The following is a 26740-nucleotide window of genomic DNA, read 5'->3' as shown; positions in this document are numbered from 1 at the left end:
CAATCTTCCAAGAAGATCAGCAATCAGCTTAAAAGTAATTGACATTTATACAGAGCTTCAATGTTTCAGACATGCTTTCTTCACACCGACCTTGTGATGCAGATAGCCTGAAGTGGGCTGGTAGGTGTGGAGGAGTCAAGAGGAGACTCAATATAATGTACCTTGCTCAGGATCCACCCTGACACTTTGGTATGGAACAGAGGGGGAGGGAACGCAAACATCTGTCATTTAAACAAAATAATGACACCTAAAGCTTTAGAGAAACAGTTTGCTGCCCTGGGACTCCTTATATCTTGCCTCTTGACAGGTTAAAGACTTCCTGGCTTCAATCTCTCTACTCTTACAACTGGTTATTCTGTTTGGCTCAGGCCCCAGATCTTAGGGCTTCAGTGATCTGTTGGTCCCGACCCTGCCGAGGTGTGATACGTCGGTGCCAAACCTGGCACCAGATGAGAAAGATGAAGGGAGAGTAAGTGATGTGTTCCACTCCACATCATTTAACCCCATTCCCTCCCCACCTCTTGACTTCGATCTTGTTCCCTCTACCCCCCAGTTTGCCACAAGCCCTTCTCAATGCCTAATCAGTATCACTTGCCAACTCTACCTTAAGCAGCCTACTACATAGACTTATTCTTATTCCTCCCATTTTACAAAAGAGGAAACTCTCTTGTCACTGGACCTCTAGTGAGTGAGAAGGTGTGGTGCATGCCACACTTTTTTTTTCCATACACAAAAGATTACTGCAATGGGAATGAAGGGAACAGGGTTCAGGTTCATCGCCTGCCACAGAAGCATGATGGAGACTGACCTCTCTGAATCACAGCCACCCCACTACTTCCTGGATGCTTTTTTCCTTCCTGGGGATCTGGTATACTGCTCTCTCCTGGCTCCATTCCTTCCTGCCTGGGCATTCTACTTCATGCAGACTCATCGTTCCTGTCCCATCCTATCTCTGTGTATGAACTTCAGAGTCTTGCCCCAGTTCCTTCTCTCTTCTCAGCTCCTACGGATTCAATGATCGTCTCAAGGCAGGCAACTTCCAAGTTTATATTGGGCAGGGCAATGAGGGTTAAGTGACTTGCCCAGGGTCACACAGCTAGTAAATGTCAAGTGTCTGAGGCCGGATTTGAACTCAGGTCCTCCTGACTTCAGGGCCGGTACTCTATCCGCTGCATCATCTAGCTGCCCCAGTCAACTGCTAGATATTGTCAATTCTACCTCATCAATACTTCTTGTATCCATCCCCTTCTCTCACATGCCTACCCCCTCAGTCCAGGCCCTCATCACCCATACTATTTATTGCAACAGCCTTCTAACTGGTCTCCCCAACACCAGTACTTTCCTCTATATATAGCTGCCAAATTGAAATTCCTAAAGTAGAACTTTAACCATATGTTACTCTCCTACCCAAGAAGCTTCAGGGCCCCCTTTTGCCTCTAAAAAAAAAAATTCTTCTGTTTGTCACTTAAAGCCCTTCATAATCTGGCTGCAACTCATCCTAAAATGATTCACACGGCTTTGCCTTATATGCTTTATGTCCCAATCCAACTAGCCTAGCTGCTGTTCTCCTTTTCTGACCTCCCCTGGCTCCATCTCTTTGTGTATGTAGTAGCCCCCATTTTTCAGGGTAATGCTCTCTTCCTGAATGCCACCTCTTGGAATCTCTAGCTTCTTCCAAGGCTCACCTCAGGGGACACCCACTTTAGGAGGTCTTTTCTTATCCGCCCAATTGTTAGTGCCTCCCTAGCAATTATTTTACATTTACTGTATCTATCTAATCTTTCTTTCTCTGTCTGTCTGTCTATCCACACACATATATGCATTTACTATATATACATATACATTGTATATACATATATAACAAATGGAAAATAATTGTTATTTTAAACTGGATTACTTTGCATTTACTGTGTGCATGGTAAATGCAAACTAATTTTAATATAAATATATCAGGTATATATAGATATATATGTATATATAATATATGGTTTACATATTTTTCCCAATAATAAAAATGATAACAATAGCTAACATTTACATAGAATCTACTAATGCCAGTCACTGTGCTAAGGGCTTTACAATTATTATCTCATGTGATCCTCACAACAACCCTGGGGGGTAGATGCTATTATTATCCTCATTTTAGAGATGAAGAAACTAAGGCAGACAGAGGCCAAGTCACTTTCCCAGCGTCCCAGAACTAGTAAAGGTCTGACTGAGGATGGATATGAACTCAGGTCTTCCTGACTCCAACTCCACTATTCTATCTACTGTGCTCCCTAATTACCTTAATATGTAAACGAGAGAAGTTGGAACACAAAGTTTTTTAAAAATTGATGTTAAAATTTTGTTTTTCCATATGTTTTGGAAAATAAAATTCTATTCAAATAATATATATATATACATATATATATATATATATGTAAACACCTTGAGGATAGAAACTGTTTAGTTTTTGTTTTTATATTTCCAAAACCTAATATTATACCTGGCACACAGTAGGTATTTAATAAATGCTTACTAAACTGAAATGAATTGAGAATTTCACCAGAAATTCTCCACCAGAATTCTCCACCATTCTCTTCACCAGAAGCCACAGTCACAGTGGAGAAGCAAACAAACATCACAACCACAAAAAACCAGGAGGCCTTGATGTCTCAGCTTTCCACTACCTGGAGGATAAATAATTATCTCCCAGTGCTCAGCCAGAGTCGATTTGCTAGGTCCGCATCCCCTATTCAGTGACAGGTGCCACCCTCTCTCCCCAATCACAGGATCACAGAATAGAGGCAGGTAGAAGATAGCCGTATCAAAGGCAACGATCTGGTCCAATGGAAGAAAAGATTTTCTTTGCCATTTACTCCCTAAGCCCACACAGAGCTAAAGTTATTACTAAGCCACTGCATACTCTAAGACTTCAAAAGCTTCGCGATCTCCTGCGTGGGTGATTCCCCCACCAACACAGATCCCGAGTCACTCCACACTTCAGCAGACAATATTAATGGATTTCTAGAGCAGAACCAATTCATCTCCTGAGTGCTAACCCTCCAGAAGTGAGTTCTCAGCCAGGTTGGACTTTGGATGACAGATATTGCTGGGTTTGTGAGAGAGCATAGTGCCTTGGGAAGAGAACTGGACTTGGAGGCAGAAGACCTGTAATTCTAGCTCTCCAGATTACTACCTGTGTGATCTGGGGCAAGTTATTTAACCACTGTGGGTCTCAGTTTCCTCATATGTAAAAGGAGAGGGACTAGATGATCCCTAAGGACCTTCCCAGCCCCAAATCAAACACCCTGTTCTAAGCATCCCCCCCACCCCTTTTCATCACAGGACAAACTCAACTCAGGAACACAAGCTAAGCCCAAAGTCTCCTTATTTATTTATTTTTTTAAATTTAAATCCCAGAGAAAAGCTTAATTTTCTCTACTTTTCTCCCCCAGTCATAATCAGTCTACATACAAGCAACTCAACACTGGATGTAGAACTTTAAAATAATGACAAAAACTAAACAAATTAAAATTTCTTGAAAGTGAGCAATGGTGAAGCAACAATAGGCACTTATATAGGTTTACTGTTTAACTGTTTACAAAGCAGTTGTGATTCAACAACCGTGTATGAAACATCTACTCTCTTCCGAGTCCTCCTCCAGGTGCAGAGTATGCAGCTATGAGAACTCAAAAGGGCCACCTGCCAGGGCCCCTTTAGCAAAGGATTTACAAACCCCCAGGGTGGCACCAAGCCACAAGGAGGCCCTAGTGGAGAAGGGCATGGCTAGAGGGAGTCCCCTTATACACATCACCCATCCCCATGTAGGCCAAACAACCAGAATCCTACCCAGACATATTAGCAGCTTAGCATTTGTTCTGACAATATGGCTCAGGGGACTCAGCCTCCGTGAGTAAGATGTGTTATGTAAGCCGCTTTTCAGTAGAATCTGCATTTATCAAAGAGAACCTAAAATAATACAGAAAACCAACAGCCCACCTCCAAAACACATGCTCCCTTAGCCTGGCATTTCCCAAGTCCCCCCCGGTTATCGTCCTGGGTGCTGGCAAAGAGAAAGATGCATCTTTTCTTTTTTTTTTTAAATGTAAACTTGTCATCAGGAATCTTCCCAAAGGTCCCTATTCCTTGAAAAAGAACCTGACTGTGTCACTGGGCAAAGGCAAGTGTTCTAAGCAGTTCTGTGGGGCAAGTATGAATTCTCTTTTCCCGAACCTTAGCTATGTATGCTCCTTCCACGGGCAAAACAGCATAGTCATAATAACCACGTTGTAATAACTAGAGGCATATGTGTGGTGTTTAATAGCTTACAAAGCACTTTCGATTCAACGAGACCTACTATGTGCCAGATATCATGTTAAGCGAATCTGGGTATAAATCTCACCTCAGGTGTGTTTACTAGCTATGTGACCTTGAGCAAGTCACCTAACTTCTCTCTGTGCCTCAGAAGTCACTGGGTGGGGATGAAGAGGGAGGACATTCCAGACAGGGAGGACAGTCACACAGATGTCCCAGTGTGGCCGCTGTCCAACCATATGTAAATGAACATCCAGGGAACCCTCACTGGAAGTTCCAAGAAATAACTGCGGATTCAGATTTCTCATCATCTTGGAGATAATCGGCAAAATATCGTATCTCAGACACGGAGGCCAGACCAGTGGTCATCCAGGCAGCCAGGTGGATCAGTGCAAAAAGCACTAGACCTGAGTTCTCCTTCCTAACAGCTTTTTAAATACTTGAAGTCAGCTTTCACAGCCCTACGGTCCTTTCCCCTCCAGTCCTTTCCACAACCCTACAGTCTTTTCCTCTCTAGTATGAACATCCTATTGATTCAAACACCACCCCCAGCCACCTACTGACAATGTGACTGGCTATTCACTGGCTGATGCTGAGCCCTAGACCCACTCCATGCAGTAGAGGTCACCTAGAAGCTCACTTCTAGGGGGTCAGAGGCTTTGGCTAGTGCCCTCACCCAGATGCCAACCTTCATTTTCCCCCGTAATGTCTCAATGAACATTCACAGACCACATTCAACTTCAGAACAGGAATTTTCTCAGGAAGCTCTCTCAGGACAGGGGCTCTTTCTCTCCCTTTAAAAAAGAACCTTCCGAGGGGAGAGTCCTATCATTAGACTGAACTCTAAGGACAAATAATCAGGGTACAGAAGGGACCCTGAGCTCCTGAAGACTATAAAAGTGATAGAAATCCTTCTGAACCTGAGAGTCTTGGAGTATATGCCCAGGGAAGGCTTGGTGCATTTAGTCTAAGTTCACAAAGTCAGATCATCAAAAAATTTGGCCATAGGTGGTAAATTCTTTTGTCCTCCAAAACCCATCATGAAGACAAATCTGGGGAAGGTAATTAGAGGTAGTGGAAAGGGATCTAGATGCAGAATTAGAAGACCTGAGTTCTGTTCCTACCCTCTCTAGATATCAATTTTCCCCTCTGTAAAATGAGATCAGATTAATTAGCCTCCAGTTTCCCCTCCCAGTCCAAATCTATGAACCATTGGTCCCGTGACTAGATGACTTCTGAGGCTTCTTCTTCTTTTTTTTTTTTTGGTGAGGCCTTTGGGGTTAAGTGACTTGCCCAGGGCCACACAGCTAGTAAGTATCAAGTGTGTGAGGCCAGATTTGAACTCAGGTCTTCCTGAATCCAGGGCCGGTGCTCTATCCACTGCGCCACCAGCGGTCCCTTGAGGCTTCTTTCAGCACTAAGATGACTACTGGTCTGGCCTGCACATCTGAGATATGATATTTCACCGATTATCTCCCCGACAATGAGAAATCTGAATCCACAGTTAATTCTTGGAACTTCCAGTGAGGGTTCTCTGGATGTTCAAATACATGTGGCTGGACAACGGCCACACAGGGACATCCGTGTGGCTGTCCTCCATGCCTGTACTGCCCTCCCTCCTCATCCCCACCCCACTTGGCTAACTTCCTTCAAGTCTGGCTAAAATCCTGCCTCAACAGGACTCCTTTCCCAGTCCATCTTAATTCTAGTGCCTTCTTTCCACGGATTATTTCCTATTTATCCTGATCATGCTTCCTTTGCACATAGTTGTTTGTTGTTTTCCCCATTAGATTGTAAGCTACTTGAGGGCAGGGACAGTCTTGACTTTTTGTCTCCCTAGTGCTTACCACAGTGCTTGGCACAGAGTGGGTGCTTACCAGATGCTTATGGACTACTCTACCATTAGCTTTATCAGGCGACACCCCCCCTCCATCCCAGCCTCATGCACCATGATGCTCTTACCCACCCCAACCTGACCCACTACCTCCTCACCTTCCTTTCTCATTTAGGGCAGCTTGATTCCACAATTCTGCTCTGGATGGACCACTCCACCCCATAGAGGGGTTTGCTGACTGTCTGATACTTAGACCTCTGGCAACGACACATAAAACTCTATACACACAGGCAGAGGCACAGAATCATGGGAATGAAAGAAGGAAGGGACTAAGCATTTATAGAGTAACAGCTATTTGCCAAACGCTTTTTTTTTACAAACATCTCATTTGATCCCTACAACAACCCAGGAAGCAGGTGTTCTTATTATCCCCATCTTGTGGTTGATGCAAACAGAGGTTAAGTGACTTGCCCCTAGTCACACGGCTAGTGCTTGAGGCCAGATGTGGCCTCAGGTCTTCCTGACACCAAGCCCAACACTCCATCTACCTCACCACCAGCTAAGTGTGTAGGAACTGTGATCAACACAGACTAGCAAGGAGCCAGGCCTACTACGCTCCCCAGGAACAAACTACCTGCTCTAGCCCAAGCATGTTCGGGCCTGCATTCTCTAAGCATTCTCCTGGCTGTCTGGGTAGCCTTGGAGGAGTCGTCACCAGAATTCTGGCATCTCTATCAAGTCACCAACTGCCTGGAACCTACGGAGGAAGGTGCGAGTCAGAAGAATGGGAGCAGGCTGGAGACTAGAGAATCATCCCACAGTGTAGACCACCGAAGAATTGGCATCTCTGATGATGGAGAGGCTGAATGACTGACCCATATGTGGGAATGGGTCTGAAAAATGCACAGAAATTCTGGGGAAGAAAGAGTGTCTGCCCTGCTCCATCCCCATCCCCGAAAGCCTATATCTCCACGGATCTAGAGTTATAACTGCATGCGCACACACACACACACACACACACACACACACACACACACACACACACACACAGACATGCACAGTTTGCATGGACCCAGAAGGACTAAGGAAATGATGAGATGAGGGCCAGGGACTGTCGAGTTGAATGTTTTCCAAAGAGAACTCCCACTAGCCATGATTATCGACCCCTTGAGGACACACAAGCCCCCTGTGGCCATTGTGAGCGAGGGGCTTTGGAAAAGACCCCACTAAGCAGTATGACTATGGACGTTTTACCATGGCCTTGGGTCCCTTGAAGTGTAGTCAGGAATTTCAGTTTCATTGTACACCTTGGCTGGTGACCAGACATGTGCTTCAAAGGCCTGGCCTCCCCACATGTATACGTGTCTTTAACCAATGTGGGCCCATGACCAAGTCCACATGACCCTGAGTAAGAAAGATGAAGGGAGAATTACTGGCCATCTGCACCAAGGAGGGCAACCCGTCCAAAGGTTTTTTTTTTGTTGTTGTTTTTTTTTCCCACCAGGCTACTGAGAGAGCAGAATAATGACTCACCAAGTGAATGGCACTCTCTGTCTGCTGTCAGCACAAGAAAACCCAAGAGAAGGTATTTAAGCAGTTAACTCACATACCGATTCCATTCGCAACCACTGAGTCGTGGCTAACTTCACATTCGTTGGCCATATCGGACTCTCCCTCATGCTCATTCAAATCCAAGTTGGGCGGGTGGGAAGCATCCCCAAAGTGTTCTGCATCTTTCTCATGACTGGCATCCCCATTCAGTATCCCACTGTGGGTCTTCTTTAATGGCATGATTTGCAAGCCACTGGGCGTAGTTCGGTAAGAAACAGTCTTGGCAGCCCTGTCCCCCCCTGACTGGGGTTTTGTGGCATACCCCTTTTTTGGTTTTTGGAGGGAAGGGTTCATCCGCTTCCGTTTATGGGAACTCCCTTTGCTCTTCCCTGATTCAGGTCTATGAGACAGTTTCTCGATCGGAGCTCCTCGGCTCTCTCGTAGAAATTTAGGGGTGTTGGTCTGCTTCCCAGACTTGATCCTTTTCTCTCTTGCTACATGGAGCCCATTAAACTCATCGATAAACTCCTCACAGTGCAACAAATGATGCTCTGGCTCCCAAGTGTCCTCGTTGCTGCCATAACCTTTCCACCGGATGAGATATTCCCATTTTCCTTTCTTGTTCTTCCTTTTGTCTACGATCCTCTCAACCTGAGAGGGAAGGAGAGAAAAGAGCAGAGTGTAAAAGCAATGTCAAAAACACCCACCTCCGACTACAGAAAAAGCAAGGTGTCCTCAGTAAAGATGAGCATACTTGCTTCCCGGCTCTAGGTGGGGACACCTAATCCCCAAAGTTGGCACTGTCAACAGTATTCGAGAAGGACGATTTTATTTTAGGCCATTATTTAACTGAACAAAACCCCCACTGTTATTTTTCTTTGGGACCCTGGAGATTCTGCCAAACTCATCCCCATCATCCTCATCAGGAAAGTGAGGAAGTTGAACAAGGGCAACCCTGAAGAAATTATCCAACCCTTCCATGAGCTAAGAAAACATTTACCTGCTTTGAATCATCCTCCCCAGAGCCAGACTGCCCAAAGATGCTGTCTCCCATCTCTATGGCTTTCATGAAATAGGTGCCTTTTGTCTTAAGTCATGGTTCCTTAAAAAATGTCATTGGGTTTAACCCAGATGCACAACTGCTACCAACCAGAAAGACAGGTGAATAAATGGATGCTGACGCCTGCCCACCTTGTGACAGATGGGTGATGGGCTCAAGGTCTAGAATAAGACACACATTTTCGGACATAGCAAATACAGGAATAGGTGCAATATATATATATTGCTTACTACGTGTATATATATATATATTGCTTACTACGTGTCAGGCACTGCGCTAAGTGCTTTGTGATTATTAGCACATTTGATAAAAATAATAATAGCTAGCACTTCTATAAGGCTTAGTATGTGCTGGGCATGGTGCTAAGCACTTTACAATTACCACCACATTTAGTAACGATAATCATTTGTTATTCAGTCATTTCAGCTGTGACCTCCATAGGCGGCTTTCTTGGCAAAGACACTGGAGTGATTTGACATTTCCTTCCCCAGCTCATTTTACAGATAAAGAAACTGAGGCAAGCTGAGGTGAGGTGACTTGCCCAGGATCACACAACTAATAAGTGTCTGAGGCTACATTTTAATTCAGGTCTTCCTAACTCCAGGCTGAGCACTCTATCCACTGCACTAACTATAACTGTCCTTTTTAGTTAGACCAGGATTCTTAACCCTTTTTCTGAGATGGACCCCTTTGGCAGTCTGAAGAAGTCTATGGACCCTTCCTCAGCATCATGTTTGTAAATACATACAATAAAAAAATATAAGCTACGGGGCAGCTAGGTGGCGTAGTGGATAGAACACCAGCCCTGGAGTCAGGAGGACCTGAGTTCATATCCGGCCTCAGACACTTGACACTTACTAGCTGTGTGACCCTGGGCAAGTCACTTAACCCCAACTGCTTCACTAAAAAAAAAATATCTATCTATCTATCTATCTATCTATCTATCTATCTATCTATCTATCTAAGCTTATTAAGGGAATCACTTATATGGAATCGTATGGATATATTAATACATTTATAAATACATATGTACACATGCATGTATATGTGTATGCATGCACAGGTATACATGTAAACAATGCACATATTATATATGCACATATACATATAGGCATGCACATGCATGTATATGTTCATTGAGCTAAGAACCCCTGTAGTAGAATTTCCCTTTAGCTTTGATTGTCATCTTCACCTCTGAGTGATTTTTGAGGTTGTGTCCCAGTCTTTTTGCCTCAAAAAACCCCAAAAAAACAGGAATTCTCTTTGGATCTGGTTATCTCAGCTGGCCAGCCATCTAATGATTTTCTTCCTCCCTTTGAAGCCCCAGAAGACCTATCAATGTGACTTCCTGAGGAGAGAAAGGGAAATGGCTTTCTCTTGCCTCTTCCATCCCTCCTTCATTCTCCTGCTCAAACTCGGTGCACAGTGGCTTGAAGTGCAGCTGTTCCTGCTGTCACCTGCAGCATCTTACACCCCCATGCTGTTTAACCTACCAGTAGTGAATGGATCTGGAAGGTCATGTAAGGGGGTGAGGACCCTAGCAACCCGAATCCCCTATCAAGGAATGTAGAGCCATCTTCCCATACTGAGACAATAACTGTTTTCTTTCTTGAAATATAGAATAAATTCTTGAAATTTGTTACTCGAAATACATTAGAAATGCAGTAGCAATTTTAAAAAATCCCAGCCAATATGGGTATTATGGGAAAACGGTCTGGTCAAAAGACCTAAGTTTCAGTTTCAGTTATGACATTTATTCTACCTATATGACCATGGACAAGTCACATGCTCTGTGAGCCTCAGTTTCCCCATCTGTAAAATGAGAAGGTTGGGAGCCTTCGGGTTAAGAGGACAAGATGAAAGGCCTTAGGAGAGCCCTGCTCTCCCACAAACACCCCAGCGAAAACATATAAGGTAACCAGATCAAGTCACCAATCATTTATTAAGTGCCTGTTGTATACCAGGCACTGTGTGAAGCCCTGAGGAGAGAAAGAAAGGCAAAAGATGTCCCTGCTCTCAAGGAGCTGTCGGACTAATAGGGGAGACAACAGGCACACATCTCTTTGAAAAGAAGATAAAGACAGGGCAAACAGGAGATAATCTCTGAAGGAAGGTGCTAACCTTAAGAAGGACTAGGAAAGGCTTCCTGCAGAAGGAAGACCTTGGCTAAGACTTGAAGGAAGTCAAGACACAGAGATAACAAGGGAAGGCACTGCAGGCAATGGGAGCAGCCAACAAAAATCCAGTAGGGAGATGGAGTATTTGGGGAAGAAGAATAAGAAGACCAGTGTCACCGGATGACAAAGTCTGAGGTGGCTGGGCGGGGGGGGGAGGTTAAGGTATAAGAAAAGATTGGGAAAGTAGGAAGGAGCCAAGTTATACATGGCTTTAAAATCCAAGAAGATGGTTTTATATTTGATCCTGGAGGTAAAAGGGAGCCACTATAGTTTATTAGAGGCAGCTGAGTGGCTCAGTGGATAGAGCACTGGCATGGATTCGGGAAGACCTGAGACACTAGCTGTGTGACCCTGGGCAAGTCACTTCACCTCTGTTTGCCTTAATCCACCAGAGGAGGAAATATCAAACTACTTCACTATCTGCTAAAAAAAAAAAAACAAGCACACGTCACTGACAGTATGGCTTACACAATCACAAAGAGTCAAATCCAGTGACTAAATAACAACCAAGGTTATTCAATAGGGAGTGGAAGGCTGACATGTTCAGATTTGCACTCTAGGGAATTCACCTCAACAGGTAAGTGGAGGAAGGAGAGGCTTGCAGAGGGGAGACCAACCAGAAGGCTAATCCAGGGAGTAACAGTGTCAGAGGAGAAAAGAGAACATATATGAGAGATGTGAAGATAGGACAGGCAACACTCAGCCACCGATGGTATATGTGGGGTGAGAGGAAGGAGTGGAGGATGGCACCTAAACCTGAGTGCCTAGAAGGATTCTGGCCCCCTTGACAATAATGGGGAAGTTAGGAATAGGGGAGGGTTTGGGGGGAAAGATAATGAGTTCAGTCTATCCCCAAGAAAGAGACAAAGATTGGACTAATAGATCTGACAATCATCAGCATGGAGATAATGAATCCAGATGAAATTGTAATTAAGGAGAATAGAAAGATAGGCTTAGAAGTCCCTGCTGTCAACGCGGGACTATGTAAGAAAGTGGCTCAGTCTATGCATACTCACAGAGGACATCTGCCAAGGGAAGTGGAGGCCGAATCAAACTGTAATAAACAAAATGCAATTTGGATCTTGGGTGCAGGCTGTCAGAGCAGGCATGTAGGGACAGAGCCAGCCCCTAATAGGTTCAGGGAGCAGAGTGGTGCTAGCCTTAAGGCATTCAGAGCCATGGCAAGAAAGTCACATTGAGTGCAGCATTTGGAGTCAGGCTCCATGGGAAAGGGGGGGCAGCTAGGTGGCGCAGTGGATAGAGCACTGGCCCTGGATTCAGGAGGACCTGAGTTCAAATATGGACTCAGACACTTGACACTTACTAGCTGAAAGAAAGAAAGAAAGAAAGAAAGAAAGAAAGAAAGAAAGAAAGAAAGAAAGAAAGAAAGAAAGAAAGAAAGAAAGAAAGAAAGAAAGAAAGAAAGAAAGAAAGAAAGAAAGAAAGAGAAGGAAGGAAGGAAGGAAAGAAAGAACTGAAAAAAACGTGAAGTCATCCAAGAATGAAGAGTAACCATGATCACAGACAATGCCATGGTAAAAAAATGATAGGGTAAAAAGAAATGTACAGGGTGACCATATTGTGTTTAAAGGTACCAGAGATAACAAAATAATATCTCTGTCTGTCTTTCTGTCTACCTATCTATTTATCTATCTAATCCCAAATGCATATGCACCAAATGCCAGTGCATCTAAGTACTTAAAGGAGAAGCTAAATGAACTACAGAGACAAAGCAAAATTGAATATTAGAAAATATTTAAAATGTTAGAATATTAGAAATATTCAACAAACATTAGAAAAACAAACAAGGCCCAAACATAATTTTAGAAAAGTTGGATATGAGAGATCTCTGGTAGTCACTGAATGAGAATTTATAGATATTTCTCAGTTGTGCCTGGTACCTTTAAAAAAATTGACCATGTCCTGGATAATAAAGAGCTTATAACCAAATAGAGAAAAACAAAGATATTAAACATATCATTTACTGACTATAATGCAAAATAAATTATAATCAATAAAAGACATTTGAATAAAGGATTCAATATTAAATGAATACTAAATAATATGATCCTACCATGTGGATCAAAGAAAAGAATTATAGAAACAATGGATAATTTCATAATGAGACAAAATACCATAACATTTGAAATGGAGCCAAAGCAAATCATTAGAGAAAAATATATTTTCATCAACAAAAGAAAGAAAGAAAAATCAATGAGTTGGGCATGCAACCAAAGAAGAAAGGCAGAAAAGCTATGAATTTTTAAAAGATAGTTAAACACATGCAAAAAAAGATTTTCTAAAAATCAAAGAGATAAACTTAAAAAAACAAAAAAGCTATTAAACTAATATATAAAAGTAGAGTTTTCTGAAAGAATTTGCAGCAAATAAAGAAGAAATAAAAGAAAGTATAAAGAACTATTTTAGACTATTATATGCAAAAAACTAGTAAATAAAATAGATTATTTCAAAAATATAAAATCCCCAGATTAATAATCAACCAGTATGCATTTATTAATAAGTGACAAGCACTGTGCTAATTTTTGAAATTGAACAAGAGCTCAAGTAACTTTGTCTCAGAGAAGAAAATTGAAAAAGGAATAAACTCCAAGAAAAAAATGTGAATTCAATCAAATGGATAAAGAGCAATTAGTTCCAAAGTGACTTATTTTTGCAAAAATATGAATATATCTTTCCAAATCCCTTCTATGAGATATAGTTCTCAAAGATCAACATGGGAAAGATAAATAAAACTGTATACCCATGTAGAGCCAGTCAGGAACATGATTTGCTCTGTGGTATTATTTAAATATCTTTAAAAAAAACAAAGAACTCTCCTGAAATCATTAACCCAAAATCTGTTTTAGAAATAGCATGGTGTTTATTGCCTTTTATTTGAGTTAATCACTTAGAGTTGCTTCCAATCTTTCTCAGATTTTTGTTAAACACAATCAGCAATGTTGTTTAAAGGTTAAATCTTTGCAATGTTAGAAATAAGACTTCATGTTTATGGGGGCAGCTAGGTGGCGCAGTGGATAAAACACCAGCTCTGGATTCAGGAGGACCTGACTTCAAATCTGGCTTCAGACACTTGACACTTACTATCTGTGTGACCATAGGCAAGTCACTTAACTCTCCCTGCCCCACAAAAAAAGCAACAACAACAACAAAAAAAACTGCATGTTTATATACTTCAAGTGATTCTCGTTTTACTTATTATGGGACTATGTGTCCAATAATATTTGCACTATTGATTAATAAAATTATATTGTACGCACACATATACATATAATATCCCTAATGAAACTTGAATGCAAAATTTGAATAAAGTACTAGTAAAAAGGCTACAGCAACATGATAAAATAAGTACACACTAAGACAAGGTTAGATTTACAGCAGGAATACAAGGTAGATTTGACATTACGAAAAAATAAACAATAGACTACTATTAATAACAAAAAATAAAAAATCATATGATTATATTAATAGATGCATTAAAAGATTTTGACAAAATGCAATACCCTTTTATGTAAAAAAATACTAGAAAGCATAGGGATAAATGAAGTTTTCCTTAATACAGTAAAGAATGTTTCCCTAAAACCAAGAGCTGGTATAATCTGTGATGGAGCAACACTAGAGGCCTTTCTAATAAGATTGAGGGTAAAGCAAGGAAATTCACTGTCATCACTATTATTTTATATGTATAGAGACTGAACCTGCAAATTCATTAATATTGGGAACTCCTAGATGAGAAGATTCCATCTATCAAATGAAGGTTTTTACCTTCTCTGATATAGAGTTGTCTAGAACATTCAGAGGTTAAGTGACTTGCCCATAGACAGTATTTGTCAGAGGCAGGACTTAAAGCCAGGTATTCCTGGCTCCAGGGATAGCTATCTTCTTTGCTATGACTGCCTCTCTTTTACCTATTACTTTATATGGTTCAAAAAGTTCTAGCTATAGCGATAAGACAGGAATAAAGAAATTAGGAGAATAAACATAAGCAAACAAGAAACAGAGCTTTTACTTTTTTGTAGATGAATATTTAATTAGGGAACCTATAGATTTAAATTTAAAAATTGAAACAATTTCAATTACATAGCAGAATATAAAACAAAATCATAAGACTTTCTGATTATGACCAATAGAATCCAGCAATAAGAGATAGAAGAAATTCCATTCAGAATAATCAGAGAATATGTAAAAATCTGTAAATCCATATACCAAGCCACACAAAGTAATTACATGAATACAACTTCAAAACCTTTTTATAGAAATAAGACAAATAATTGAAGAGATATTAACTATTCATGATTGGACCATGCTAATACAATAAAATGATGATGCCACCCAAATTAATTTACATTTTGAATGCCATATTAAACTACCAAAGGATTATTTTACAGAACTAGACAAAAATCATCTGGAGGAAAGAAAGGTCAACAATCTTAAAATAGAATGTATGTATATTCTGTCTTATATGTATGTGTGTATATGTGTGTATAGATACACACACATAGGTGTATGTGTTTGTGTGTGAAATGGAAAGGATAAGGCTTTAGTAATACCAGATCCCAAACTATACTACAAAGCAGTAATCATCAAAATAATTTTGTACTATAAAATAAATGTGAAAGTGTTATAGATTGGGCACATGTGATATAGAAGCAAGTGATCATAGTATGATAGTGTTTGAGAAAGTCAAGAGCACTAACTACTGGAGTAAAAAAATCATTATTCAACAAAATCTTCTGGAAATAGTAGAAAGCACTTTTAGCAGAAATTAAGTTTAGACCAACATCTCACATGATACACCACAATAAGCTTCAAATGGATGCATGATCTAAATTTAAAAGGTCTTATTATTAAAAATAGAGAAAAAAGAGATACATTTCATAACTGTGTATGGCAGAGAGTTCTTAACCAAACAAGGGGCACAGATGATCACAAAAGATAAAATGGGCATTTTAATTACATAAAATGGACCCCAAAATGCAAATAAAATCAACAGAATCAAAAGTAATTCAGTTAAATAGTTAACTAGAAAAAAAAAACTTTGCAGTAAATGTCTCTGATAAACATTAGATATCCAAGATATTTAGAGAATGTATACAAATATATAAGAACAAGAGCAATTCACCAGTAGATAAGTCGTCAAAGGATATGATGTGAACAAGTAATATAAGCTATCAACAACCATGTAAAAATATTCCAAATCACTAACAAGAGAAATTTAAATTAAAACAACTCTAAAGCTCCATCTTCTATCCTTCAAATGGGCAAAGATAAGAATAAAAAAGAGAAAGAAACAATTGTTGGAGGGGTGGTGGGAGGTCAGGCATACGAATATTCTGTGACTGAAGCTGAAAATTGGTTCGACCAATTAAAAAAAATTAAAGAGGAAACTGAACTATATGACCTCTGAAGCCTCCTTCCAGCTTCCCATATGTATGGTCTATGCAGTGACTTTGTAATCTCTTTGTTCCCTTTCGGTTCTAATCATTGATACTATGACTCTAGGACCTTTCTGGGCCACAATTTACTTACCTGATAAATGACTGCATGAGACTAGAGCCCTCCCATCTCTGATTTCCTGCATCCTGTGATCTAAGGTCCCTTTTCGTTCTCACTTTCTCAGAACCCAGGAAAGTTTTAACCTGGATCTCCAAGGCTGAAAATAATGTCAATAAGCAGAGGCACAAGCAGTGTATGGGCAGTGGGAATGAAATCTTGGAAATATAACTGATTGTGGGCCACATGGAGAGAGTATGAGACTCCTTTGACTTGAGCAAGCAACATTAAACAGCAAAAAGAACACTGGATTTTGGAAGGAAGAGAACCTGCCTCTTCCGGGCACTGTCATTTATTAGCCGGTTGGTCTTAGGCAAGTCACTTCTTATTTCTAATGAAGCCTGACTTTATCTACAAAAGACAACATTTGTACTCCAGGCCCCTCAGGGTTGTTCCGAGGAGATCTCTATAAAGCTTACTATGCTATGGAAACATGACCGATTTATCACCATCCCATAGACATCATGTTCATCTCTTTCCTAGCAGAACCTTGGACTCTGTCACTCAGAACCTGGGCTCTGAGAGGTGTTTTCATGTCATCTTATTCTGGAAGCAGGTCTCTAAAACTCTTTCTGGCTACCCCCAAGCTCCCTTTCCTGCTTTCTAATGCCCGTTTTGGGGTTCTCCTCTCCAACCCTACCATCACCCCCCAACCCCTGCTACTGCCACCCATGAACTGTTACTTTCCTGCCTTTGAAGCATCGGCATTTAGCACAATGCTGGTACCACACTAAGATCTTAAAAAATGCTTTCCATCTATTAATCCATCTATCTGTCTGTCTGTCCATCCATCCACTCATTTTCCTTCCTATCATCTATCTATCATCTATCATCTATCTATCATCTATCATCTATCATCTATCTATCTATCATCTATCATCTTTCTATCATCTATCTATCTATCATCTATCTATCTATCATCTATCTATCATCTATCTATCTATCTATCATCTATCTATCTATCTATCATCTATCTATCTATCTATCTATCTATCTATCTATCTATCTATCTATCTATCTATCTATCTATCTATCTATCTATCTTCCTGTCCATCCATCCATCCATCAAGCTAAGAGAAAGAACTTTAGAAATGAGATGGAGCTTTCCTCTGGATGATCTCCAAGTTTCCCACTTCTTTGGTCAATTCCAGCCCAGGAAAACAAAAACAAAACTATTGCTACAAATTTCTAAGCAATATTAACAACAATAATAGGAATTGCTCGTGTTATATAGTGCTTTGTGGTATGCAAAAAACTGTAGATGCTTGATCCCTCTTGATCATTAAGAAAAAATACAGTAAAGAAGTTGCTATTATCTAAAATTTCACTGATGAGGAAACAGGCTCAGATCTTAAATGAAAGAGTATCACAGTGAATTTCTAAGCATTATTGAGTATAATAATAGCAGTTGTTCCCATTTATATTGTACTTTAAGGTTGGCAAAGCATTTTATAAATATTATCTCATTTGATCTTCACAGCAATCCTGGGAGGCAGGTGCTATTACCACCCCACTTTTATAGATGAAGAAAGTGAGGCAGGTTGAGGTTAAGCCTAGAGTCACTTAGCTGGTAAGTGTCCAAAGGCAGATAAAAACTCAAGTCTTTTTGACTTGAGGAGCAATAATCTATGCACTGCACCACCTAAATGCCTTTAATGACACCCCATGGCAAGATGAAAGCAGGTAAAAGAGGCACAGGTGAGCACCTGTGGTCAGTCACAGTCCCAACCCCAGCACCCACTCATCTGCTTCTACCCTTCATCGGCAATTTTTCTATAGCTCTTCCCACCCTTTCCTCCTGAATGTCATCTTCCCTTCTAGAAGCCTGACAGCTTCAGGGTGGCAAGCCTCTTTAATGTTTCTCCTAGAAACTTCCTGATACCTTACAATAAACAGGTTGGCCCTGGGCATTTATCCTTCAGCACCGAGGAAGCACAGAGTGATCACTGTGGCTGCATTAGTACAGTGGGCCACTGTCCTATTGGATAGTCCATAATGAGCTAGCAGGGGCCTCTCCTGGTAGAGTTAGGGTAGAGTCCAGCCTCCTAAGTGTTCTATAAGTATAATAACTTATGATCATATACATTCATCTGCCAGACTCTGCCCCTGTGAACAACCTCAGGGAGTTTTCCTGTAAGATCTAACTCTGCTGGGGCAGCTAGGTGGCTCAGTGGATAAAGCACCGGCCCTGGATCCAGGAGGACCTGAGTTCAAATCCGGGCTCAGACACTTGACACTTACTAGCTGTGTGACCCTGGCAAGTCACTTAACCCTCATTGCCCCACCAAAAAAAAAAAAAAGAAAAGAAAAGAAAAAAAGCTCTAACTGTTGTTCTGACATTTTATCTCCCAGAAAAGGTTCATTTTAACTAGTGCAAACTAGTATGTCTTATTGTGTATTTGTTTCTCAGACCCCTTCTATCAAGCGATGACAAAAAATGGAAAAAGTCTAGGTTGAAATGGGCTAGAAAAAGTTATTGACCATTCCATCAGTAGCTTCTGACTCTTTGTGAGCCCAAATAGAGGTCATTTTTGGCAAAGATACTAGTGTGGTTTACCACTTCCCTCTCTGGTGGATTAAGAAAAACAGGAGTAAGTGACTTGCTCGGGGTCACACAGTTGGTGAGTGTCTGAGGCCAGATTTGAACTCAGGTCTTCCTGACTACAGGACCAAGCACTTTATCCCCTGAGTCACCTAGCTGCTTTCATAGAAAGAAGGACACTAAGACACTGTTGGTGAAATTGTCTCATCTATTCTAGAAAGCAATTTGGAACTAAGGAGATATAAAAAACAAGAAGCATAAATAAAATATGCTTTAAAATGTAAGGTATTTCTAGTCCCAATGACAATACCATGAGGTTCAATTATTTATATTTCTCCATCCAGAGAGGTAATTACTTATCCCCAGTTTATCTTTCAACCATGACAATAACATAGCACTTAAAAAATGTAAAAAGTGGCTTGCCACAACAACTTTAGAGGCTCAGAGAAAGCAAAAGACTTACTCGTGGTCATACAACTAGTAAGTGATAGAGGTTCCCCTAATCCCACGCAAATTCATTTTTAATAGCCCTTGATATGGAAAGACCATTTTAAAGCTTTTTGAAAATCTATATAAATCATAACTAATAGGTCCATTTTATGGATGTGGCCATTTATTCTCTCAAAGAATTCTACTAAGCTAATGAGTCATTCACTCCTTCTCCCTACTTCCTCCTCAGTAGGATGTTCGCTTAGGGATGCAGTACTCCCAGCATTCCTTAAAGACACTGCCAGCATGTTCATGACCATGTTGACCATGCTTCTCTCTGGATTTGCTCTCATGCACACGAGCCATTGTACCCATGTACCAGTCTCCCACCCACGTGATTTCAAGGACACACTAGGCCTTGCTCATGTGCTCGGGCCAACAGTTCCACGGTACCATCATTGGTTCTTTCTATAACTCGTGGCTCAAGGCCCTGAGCACTACATTGCCACAGACCAGACTCAATCCTAGAAACTACCCTGAAAATCACTAGATCTTTTTTTTTTTTGGCTCATCATGCTCCTAACCAGAGTTTACTCTGGGAAAAATTCATAATATAGCACATATCTAGGTTTCCACAGATGTTGGTAATGAGGTTCCAAGCTTGCATGTAAGTATTGAAGGAAAAAATACATTTATTGGGTAGAGAATAGTCTTTATTCTTTACTACAGAAAAATGAAAAAAAAACTGAAGAGAAAGAAGCACATAAATAAATACAGAAAACACATGGATTCACAATAATCTATAAATAATAAAAAGCAATGCTTTTCTCTCTCTTCTGAGTCCTACTTTTTATCTGGGTCCTAGAGCCCTGTGTCCTCAGAGTGCCAACGGATGGTTTCACTATCCCCTGGAAAGGGTACACTACATATTCAAAAAACTGATATTCCAAGAAGTTTCTCTTTCACCTCAGAAAAAAACAACATTCAGTGTTATCACGCTACTCTGAGGGTTTTTGGACTCCCCTAGAAGGGAAATGCATTTGGGATTCTTAGGTATTCGCCCCTTTCAAATATCCAATTTTCTTCTCTTTCCAAGAGGCATGCTGCCTAAACCCCACTTTTTTGCATATATGGGGTGGACTCTCCCTCCATCTTGGGGTGACTCATATACTAACTGCTAAGGCAGAAGCTACTCAAGAAATCCTCCTTCCTCTGCTAGAAGGCTGGATTCTAGGAATGTGCTACCTAAGAAATGCCCCTTCTCAATTGGGGAGTAGCTACACAAGTTATGGTGGTATATGAATGTAACAGAATACTATTGTGCTGTAAAAAAACAATGAGCAGGGATTTTTCAGAAAAACCTGGAAAGACTTTACATGAACTGATGCTGAGTAAAATGAGCAGAACCAGGAGAATATTATACACAGTATCAACAACATTGTGTGTTGATCAACTGTGATAAATTTAACCCTTCTCAGCAATACAATGATCCAAGATAATTCCAAAGGACTCGTGATGGAAAATGCTCTCCACATCCACAAAAAAAGAACTGTGGAATCTGGGTGAAGATTGAACCATACTGTTTCTACTTTTTTTTGAGGATTTCCCCTTTTGTTCTGATTCTTCTTTCACAACATGACTAATGCAGAAATATGTTTAATCTGATTGTACATATATAACCTGTATCAGATTGCTTGCAGTCTTGGGGAAGGTGGGGGAGGGAGGGAGGGAGAAAAAATTGAAACTAGAAATCTCATAAAAACAAATTTTGAAAACTATCTCTACATGTAACTAGAAAATAATAAAATACTTTTATGATAATAAAAAAAAGAAATGCCCCTTCTCAGGATTAAAAAGTCATGTCCTGAGATTCTCAAATTTAAGAGATGCCAGGAAGGTAGCCCTCAAGCTCTCCCATATACTTATGTGATTCTCTCTCCATAGCTGCCAAGTAACTGAGAGGTTATACCATTACTTCTCCAATTCTGGGACCAGAACCTCAATATTTGCTGGAAACTTTCCTCTCGGCCCATGTGGGAAAGCGCATGTAACTCCCTAAGGGTTTCTGCCATGTGGCAACCATTAATTGCTCATAGGAGTGGGGAAATTCCTTCCTGAATATCTGTTTTTTGTATCACTCCAAAAGAGAGATAAAGAAGACAAAAAGGGAAGTCAAAAGTGTTGATAAGTTTCCATTCAGAGGTCAGTGCCTTGGGAAGCTTTCCACAACAATGGTAGCCAAACAATTCTTCCCATAAGTAAAACCCATCCTCCTCAAGGTATGTGCTGGTATATCCATTAAATCCCATACTAAAATAAAACCCCTTCCTTTTACTCTAACATGAGGATGGACCAGATGACCTCTGAGGTACATCTGTAAACAGCTCTGAATCCTATGAACTATTCAAGAATGGCCAGGAACACAGTCCTAAAATGGGCTGGAGCCAGCCACTGAACAAAACAATGACCCCTTGCTTCTGTACACTACCTACTTTGATCCCTTATCTAGGTGGGTTCAATAAGAATTGGGAAGTCTATTGACTCAAGGCAAGACCTTATAACTAAAGTACAGAGAAGGATTTGATCCCTCCCCACCTGGGAAAATACATTTGCTCATACCTCTTACTCTACAAAAAGAACTTCACAAAATCTGTGTATTAATATACCAATTATTATTTCTCATGTGATTTTTGCCCCCGAAACATCATTTCCTGAACAAAGTGAAAGAATCTTAAATTTAAAGCAAATATGTTCATGAGGATGTTCAAGTCTCTCCTTCAGCCCACAAGCACCAGCTGATAGAATAAAAAGAACACTAGATTTAAAGTGAAAGAACTCTATGGCCTTCACTTTCCTCCTTCTGTAAGGAGGCTGGACTAAATGACATCCAAGTTTCAGGTCTAAATTTTTTGATCCCATCTGGCCATCACAGTGACCATGGAATTTTCATTTATTGCCAAGAATAATAATGGGACTTTTTTTAAGGAGAATGTTTCAGAGCTAGATTTCTTTTAAAAAAAAACAGTTGGAGGTAACTTTTATTTTATTTTATTTTATTTTATTTTATTTTATTTTATTTTATTTTTGCAGGGCAATGAGGGTTAAGTGATTTGCCCAGGGTCACACAGATAGTAAGAGTCAAGTGTCTGAGGTCAGATTTCAGACCTTTGGGGAACTCCTTTTGTAGAATTTCCTTCCATCAATGCAGACTGACAATATGTCTCAACTTATATCCTGAGAGTTTTCTGGGACACTTAGAGGTTAAATGACTTTCCACAGTAACACAGCTAGTATGTGTCAGAGGCTGGACTAGAATCCAGGTCCTACTCCTTCTAAGACCTGTCCCCTCCTCTGTGTATTATACCATGCAGCCCCCTTAATGATATGATTGTATACTCAGATTTCCTGTTTTCAAAGGCAAAGATACATATTTTCTCATCCAAGGACCACTGACTTTTACTCATTTGGGGTTTAAAAAACAATGCACTGCCAAAGTTTTAGAAAATATTAATTTCTGGTTTTGCTAAAAAAAATTAGGAATAACTTTCGTGGCACATCATGCAAACTAGTAACATGAGTTATTTCAGGATGAGAAGGAAGTACATAATTTGATATTTTAGCTTAATGAAAAATGCATATTTTTGTAACAGCATAAATCTAGATGCTAACCGACAGCCGGCCTCCAACAGATTCCTGAGCCAAATGTGCAGGGTTGGAAGCCGCCCTATAAATAAAGAAGCAACAGTGATCTTACAAAGTGCCTTCCAACTCTGGTGGTTTGTTGGAGCTGTGATTTCGTCAATGTGGACATTTCTTCCACCAATGCAGATTGCACCACACACACACACACACACACACACACACACACACGCACGTTCTAATCCTACATAATCCTTATCTACATCCTTCTATAAATATATCATCGATCATTTACTCAACCTCTAAAGACCCTGTTGTTGTTGTTTTTAAATATTTCTTTGACGTTCCATATTTAGCAGTGAAACACTTGGGTTGTCCAAATCTCCTTTTCCAATCATATATTTCCTGTATGTCTTTTACACCAGTTCGTTCGTGTAAGACATCCCTGTTGATATGTGTGTCCTACTGACACCCACCCTGTGCCTTGCCACAGCCCTTTGGGTCACTAGAATGTGATATAGGGGCAGCTAGGTGGCGCAGTGGATAGAGCACCGGCCCTGGAGTCAGGAGTAACTGAGTTCAAATCTGGCCTCAGACACTTAACACACACTTACTAGCTGTGTGACCCTGGGCAAGTCACTTAACCCCAATTGCCTCACTAAAAACAAAAACAAAAACAAAAAAAACAAACAAAAAAAAACTAGAATGTGATATATACAGCTCACATATCTATACACAGAAAATAAAACTAGCAGATAAAAATGGAGTGTTTTAATCCACCACTGGGCAAGTAAAAAATGGGTTCCATCTATGTAAATAAGGAAACGAGCAGGCTTTTGTCAAGGAGTCTTATTGTTATGCAGTCAACTTTCTTTAAACACACATGTACACACACACACACAATTACACACAAGTGGACAGCTAAGAAGCAGATGAGAGAACTGAGTTTAGCATACAGCAAAGACTTTGTTAAATTGGATTACAATTGGCAATCCTACCTCTAGAATTTCCATGGCTATGGTTCTTCAGGTATTCCCTCCCAGTCATACTTATCTCAAACAATCTCCAAGTTCTGAGTTCACTTGTACTTTTCCCCCTTCCAGCATGTTTCTTTTACTACACAGACACTAACATATGAACTGTGACATTTAAATATAGCATCTGTTAGGGATCCCTCCTTTTTACTCCTCACATGTTGCTATATGGAATCACCCTGGGTTACACACATTCTCAGCATTCAGGACAAGCAAGGATGGGAGCATTCACCTTTATACTTGTACTGAATGCCCACATTTAACAAATACTTATTGACTGATTGGTTCACACTTCTCCATGCTCCTATAAATCAGGCCTCACACATAAGCCAGTGGAATTCCAACACTCAGTCACATGCTCACTCTCCTTTTCTACTAACATAACCACCATGGGTCCCCACATGAATATATCCTCACTCATACATGCTAACTCACTTTCTGAAACGGTTATCTCTGTATCAACTAAAACATTACAATGACCATCCTAACTCTCCACTTGCATTTCATTCTCTACAAACTCTGCATTTTATGCCTCAAGCTCGGATCCAGTGCTAAATAAAACAAAATCACCAAAATGAAGAGGTGTTTTATTTTCCTTTATAGCATAAGGACTGCAGATTCATCCCCCAGAACACCTAGCTAGTCAAACCAGGCTGGGTTGCTCAGAGGACCTCTCCAAAAGAAAGACGAGAGAGAGAGAGAGAGAGAGAGAGAGAGAGAGAGAGAGAGAGAGAGAGAGAGAGAGAGAGAGAGAGAGAGAGAGAGAGAGAGAGAGGGAGGGAGGGAGAGAGAGGGAGAGAGAGAGAGAGAGAGAGAGAGAGAGAGAGAGAGAGACTACTATAAAATCAGTGATACCCAAGACACAAACCCTAAGAAAGAGAATAACTCCAAAACACCTACAAGCAAAGACTCCTCCTCCTCCTCCTCCACCAGAAAAAAGAGCTTTCCTACAACATTAGCATACAAATTAGCATTCCTAGATGAAATTATATAAAAGTTTAAAAATAAGTTTAAAGGATGGTATTATAAATGCAAGGGGCAATAGAAGAAACAACTGGAAAAAGAAATTAAAGTGTGAAAGAAAGTATTTGAAAGGGAATTAATAGCTTACTATATGAGAGTTAGAATTTTATAGAACAGACTCCTTGAAAATTAGAAAAGACCAAAAAGAAATTAAAGATTGTTTTTAAAGTCCAAAATATTGGAAAAAATGAAGAAAATGTAAGGTACCTTAGGCCAAAAACAACTGACCTGGCAAACAAATCAAGGAAAGATAATTTGAAAATAATTGTACTACCTGAAGCCATGACCAAAAAAAGGGGAGGGGGGCATAGAGATCTATCTATCTATCTGTCTGTCTATCTATCTATTATCTATCTATCCATCCATCCATCTATCTATCTATATATAGACATAATATTTCAAGAAATAAAAAAGGAAAAAAGCCCATAGCCCTTAGAATAGAAGGCAAAGTGAAAATAGGAGAAATTCATCTTTCGCCTCCAAAGAAATGCCAAAATGGAAACTACCAGTAATTGAGTATAAAAATATGGAGCTTCCAGGTCAAAGAAAATATCTACAAAGAACCAGAAAGGAAAGTTCAAGTAAGGAGGAACCAGAGTTAGGACCACACAAGACTTATCAGCTAACACTATAAAGAAGTAGAGAGTATGGAATATAATATCTCTAAAGGCAAAATATTTATGAAGGTAAAAAGGCTTATGAAAGCATTTTAACATTTATCTAGCAAAACTTAATATAATAGTACAGGAGGGAAGAATAGAGTTTTAATAAATAGGTGATTCCCAAGTATTTCTAATTAAGAAAGATGAATAGTAATGTGAGATTAAAATTGGATATTAGATCATGAACTACAAATACAGGAGTGAAAAGAAATATAAAAAGGTTAATGCTGATGAGCAATCTGAAAGGATTTGTTATAAATAAAGTATTTTGCATTCTAAAGAGGAGAGAGGAGATATTTTACATGTACATTAAGAACAATGATGTCAATAGGAGTCACAGAAGTAATGAAATAACATAGAAATCCTGGGAGTTATTTTTGTTATGTTTTAATGATATTAAAAGAAGAAAGGAAAGATAGGGAAAAGGCTACACTAGGTAAAGAAAGGGAAGAAATAGAGGGAGAACTTATCTCACATAAGGGTGTGGGCAGCACATGTGGAAAGTTATAGAAATATGGTGAAATAGGCAGAACAAAGAAGGTAATTTATACTGAAATAGCAACATTGTAAAAATGAAAAATTCTGAAAGACTTAACTATGATAATTGTAATGATAAAGCGTGTTTCAGAAGACTGATGGTTCATAATGCTGTCGTTCCATGCTGACAGAGGTAATAGACTAGATATTCAGAGTGATGCATGCATTTTTTTAATCTTTTTTTTTGGTAGGGCAATGAGGGTTAAGTGACTTGCCCAGGGTCACACAGCTAGTAAGTGTTAAGTGTCTGAGGCCGAATTTGAACTCAGGTCCTCCTGAACTAGGGCCGGTGCTTTTTATCCACTGCGCCACCTAGCTGTCCCCAATGCATGCATTTTTGACACAGACAATATAGGACTGTGATTCCTTGACTATTTTTTTT

General features: G+C 40.1%; 1 protein-coding gene across 4 annotated transcripts in view; it reads right to left on the bottom strand.

The window, feature by feature from the left end:
- Window positions 1-26740, bottom strand: part of CDYL2 (chromodomain Y like 2) — a 219603-nt gene that overhangs the window by 68006 nt on the left and 124857 nt on the right. For all 4 annotated transcript variants that reach the window (XM_043989297.1, XM_043989296.1, XM_043989299.1 and 1 more), the window contains exon 2: window positions 7744-8335. In XM_043989297.1, coding sequence (XP_043845232.1) covers window positions 7744-8335 — 592 coding nt within the window. The remainder of the gene's footprint in view (window positions 1-7743; window positions 8336-26740) is intronic.

The sequence above is a fragment of the Dromiciops gliroides genome, chromosome 2 (assembly GCF_019393635.1).
Source record: "Dromiciops gliroides isolate mDroGli1 chromosome 2, mDroGli1.pri, whole genome shotgun sequence".
Lineage (NCBI taxonomy): Eukaryota > Metazoa > Chordata > Mammalia > Microbiotheria > Microbiotheriidae > Dromiciops > Dromiciops gliroides.
Note: the sequence above shows the minus strand (reverse complement) of the source record. Positions and strands in the feature narration are given on the sequence as shown.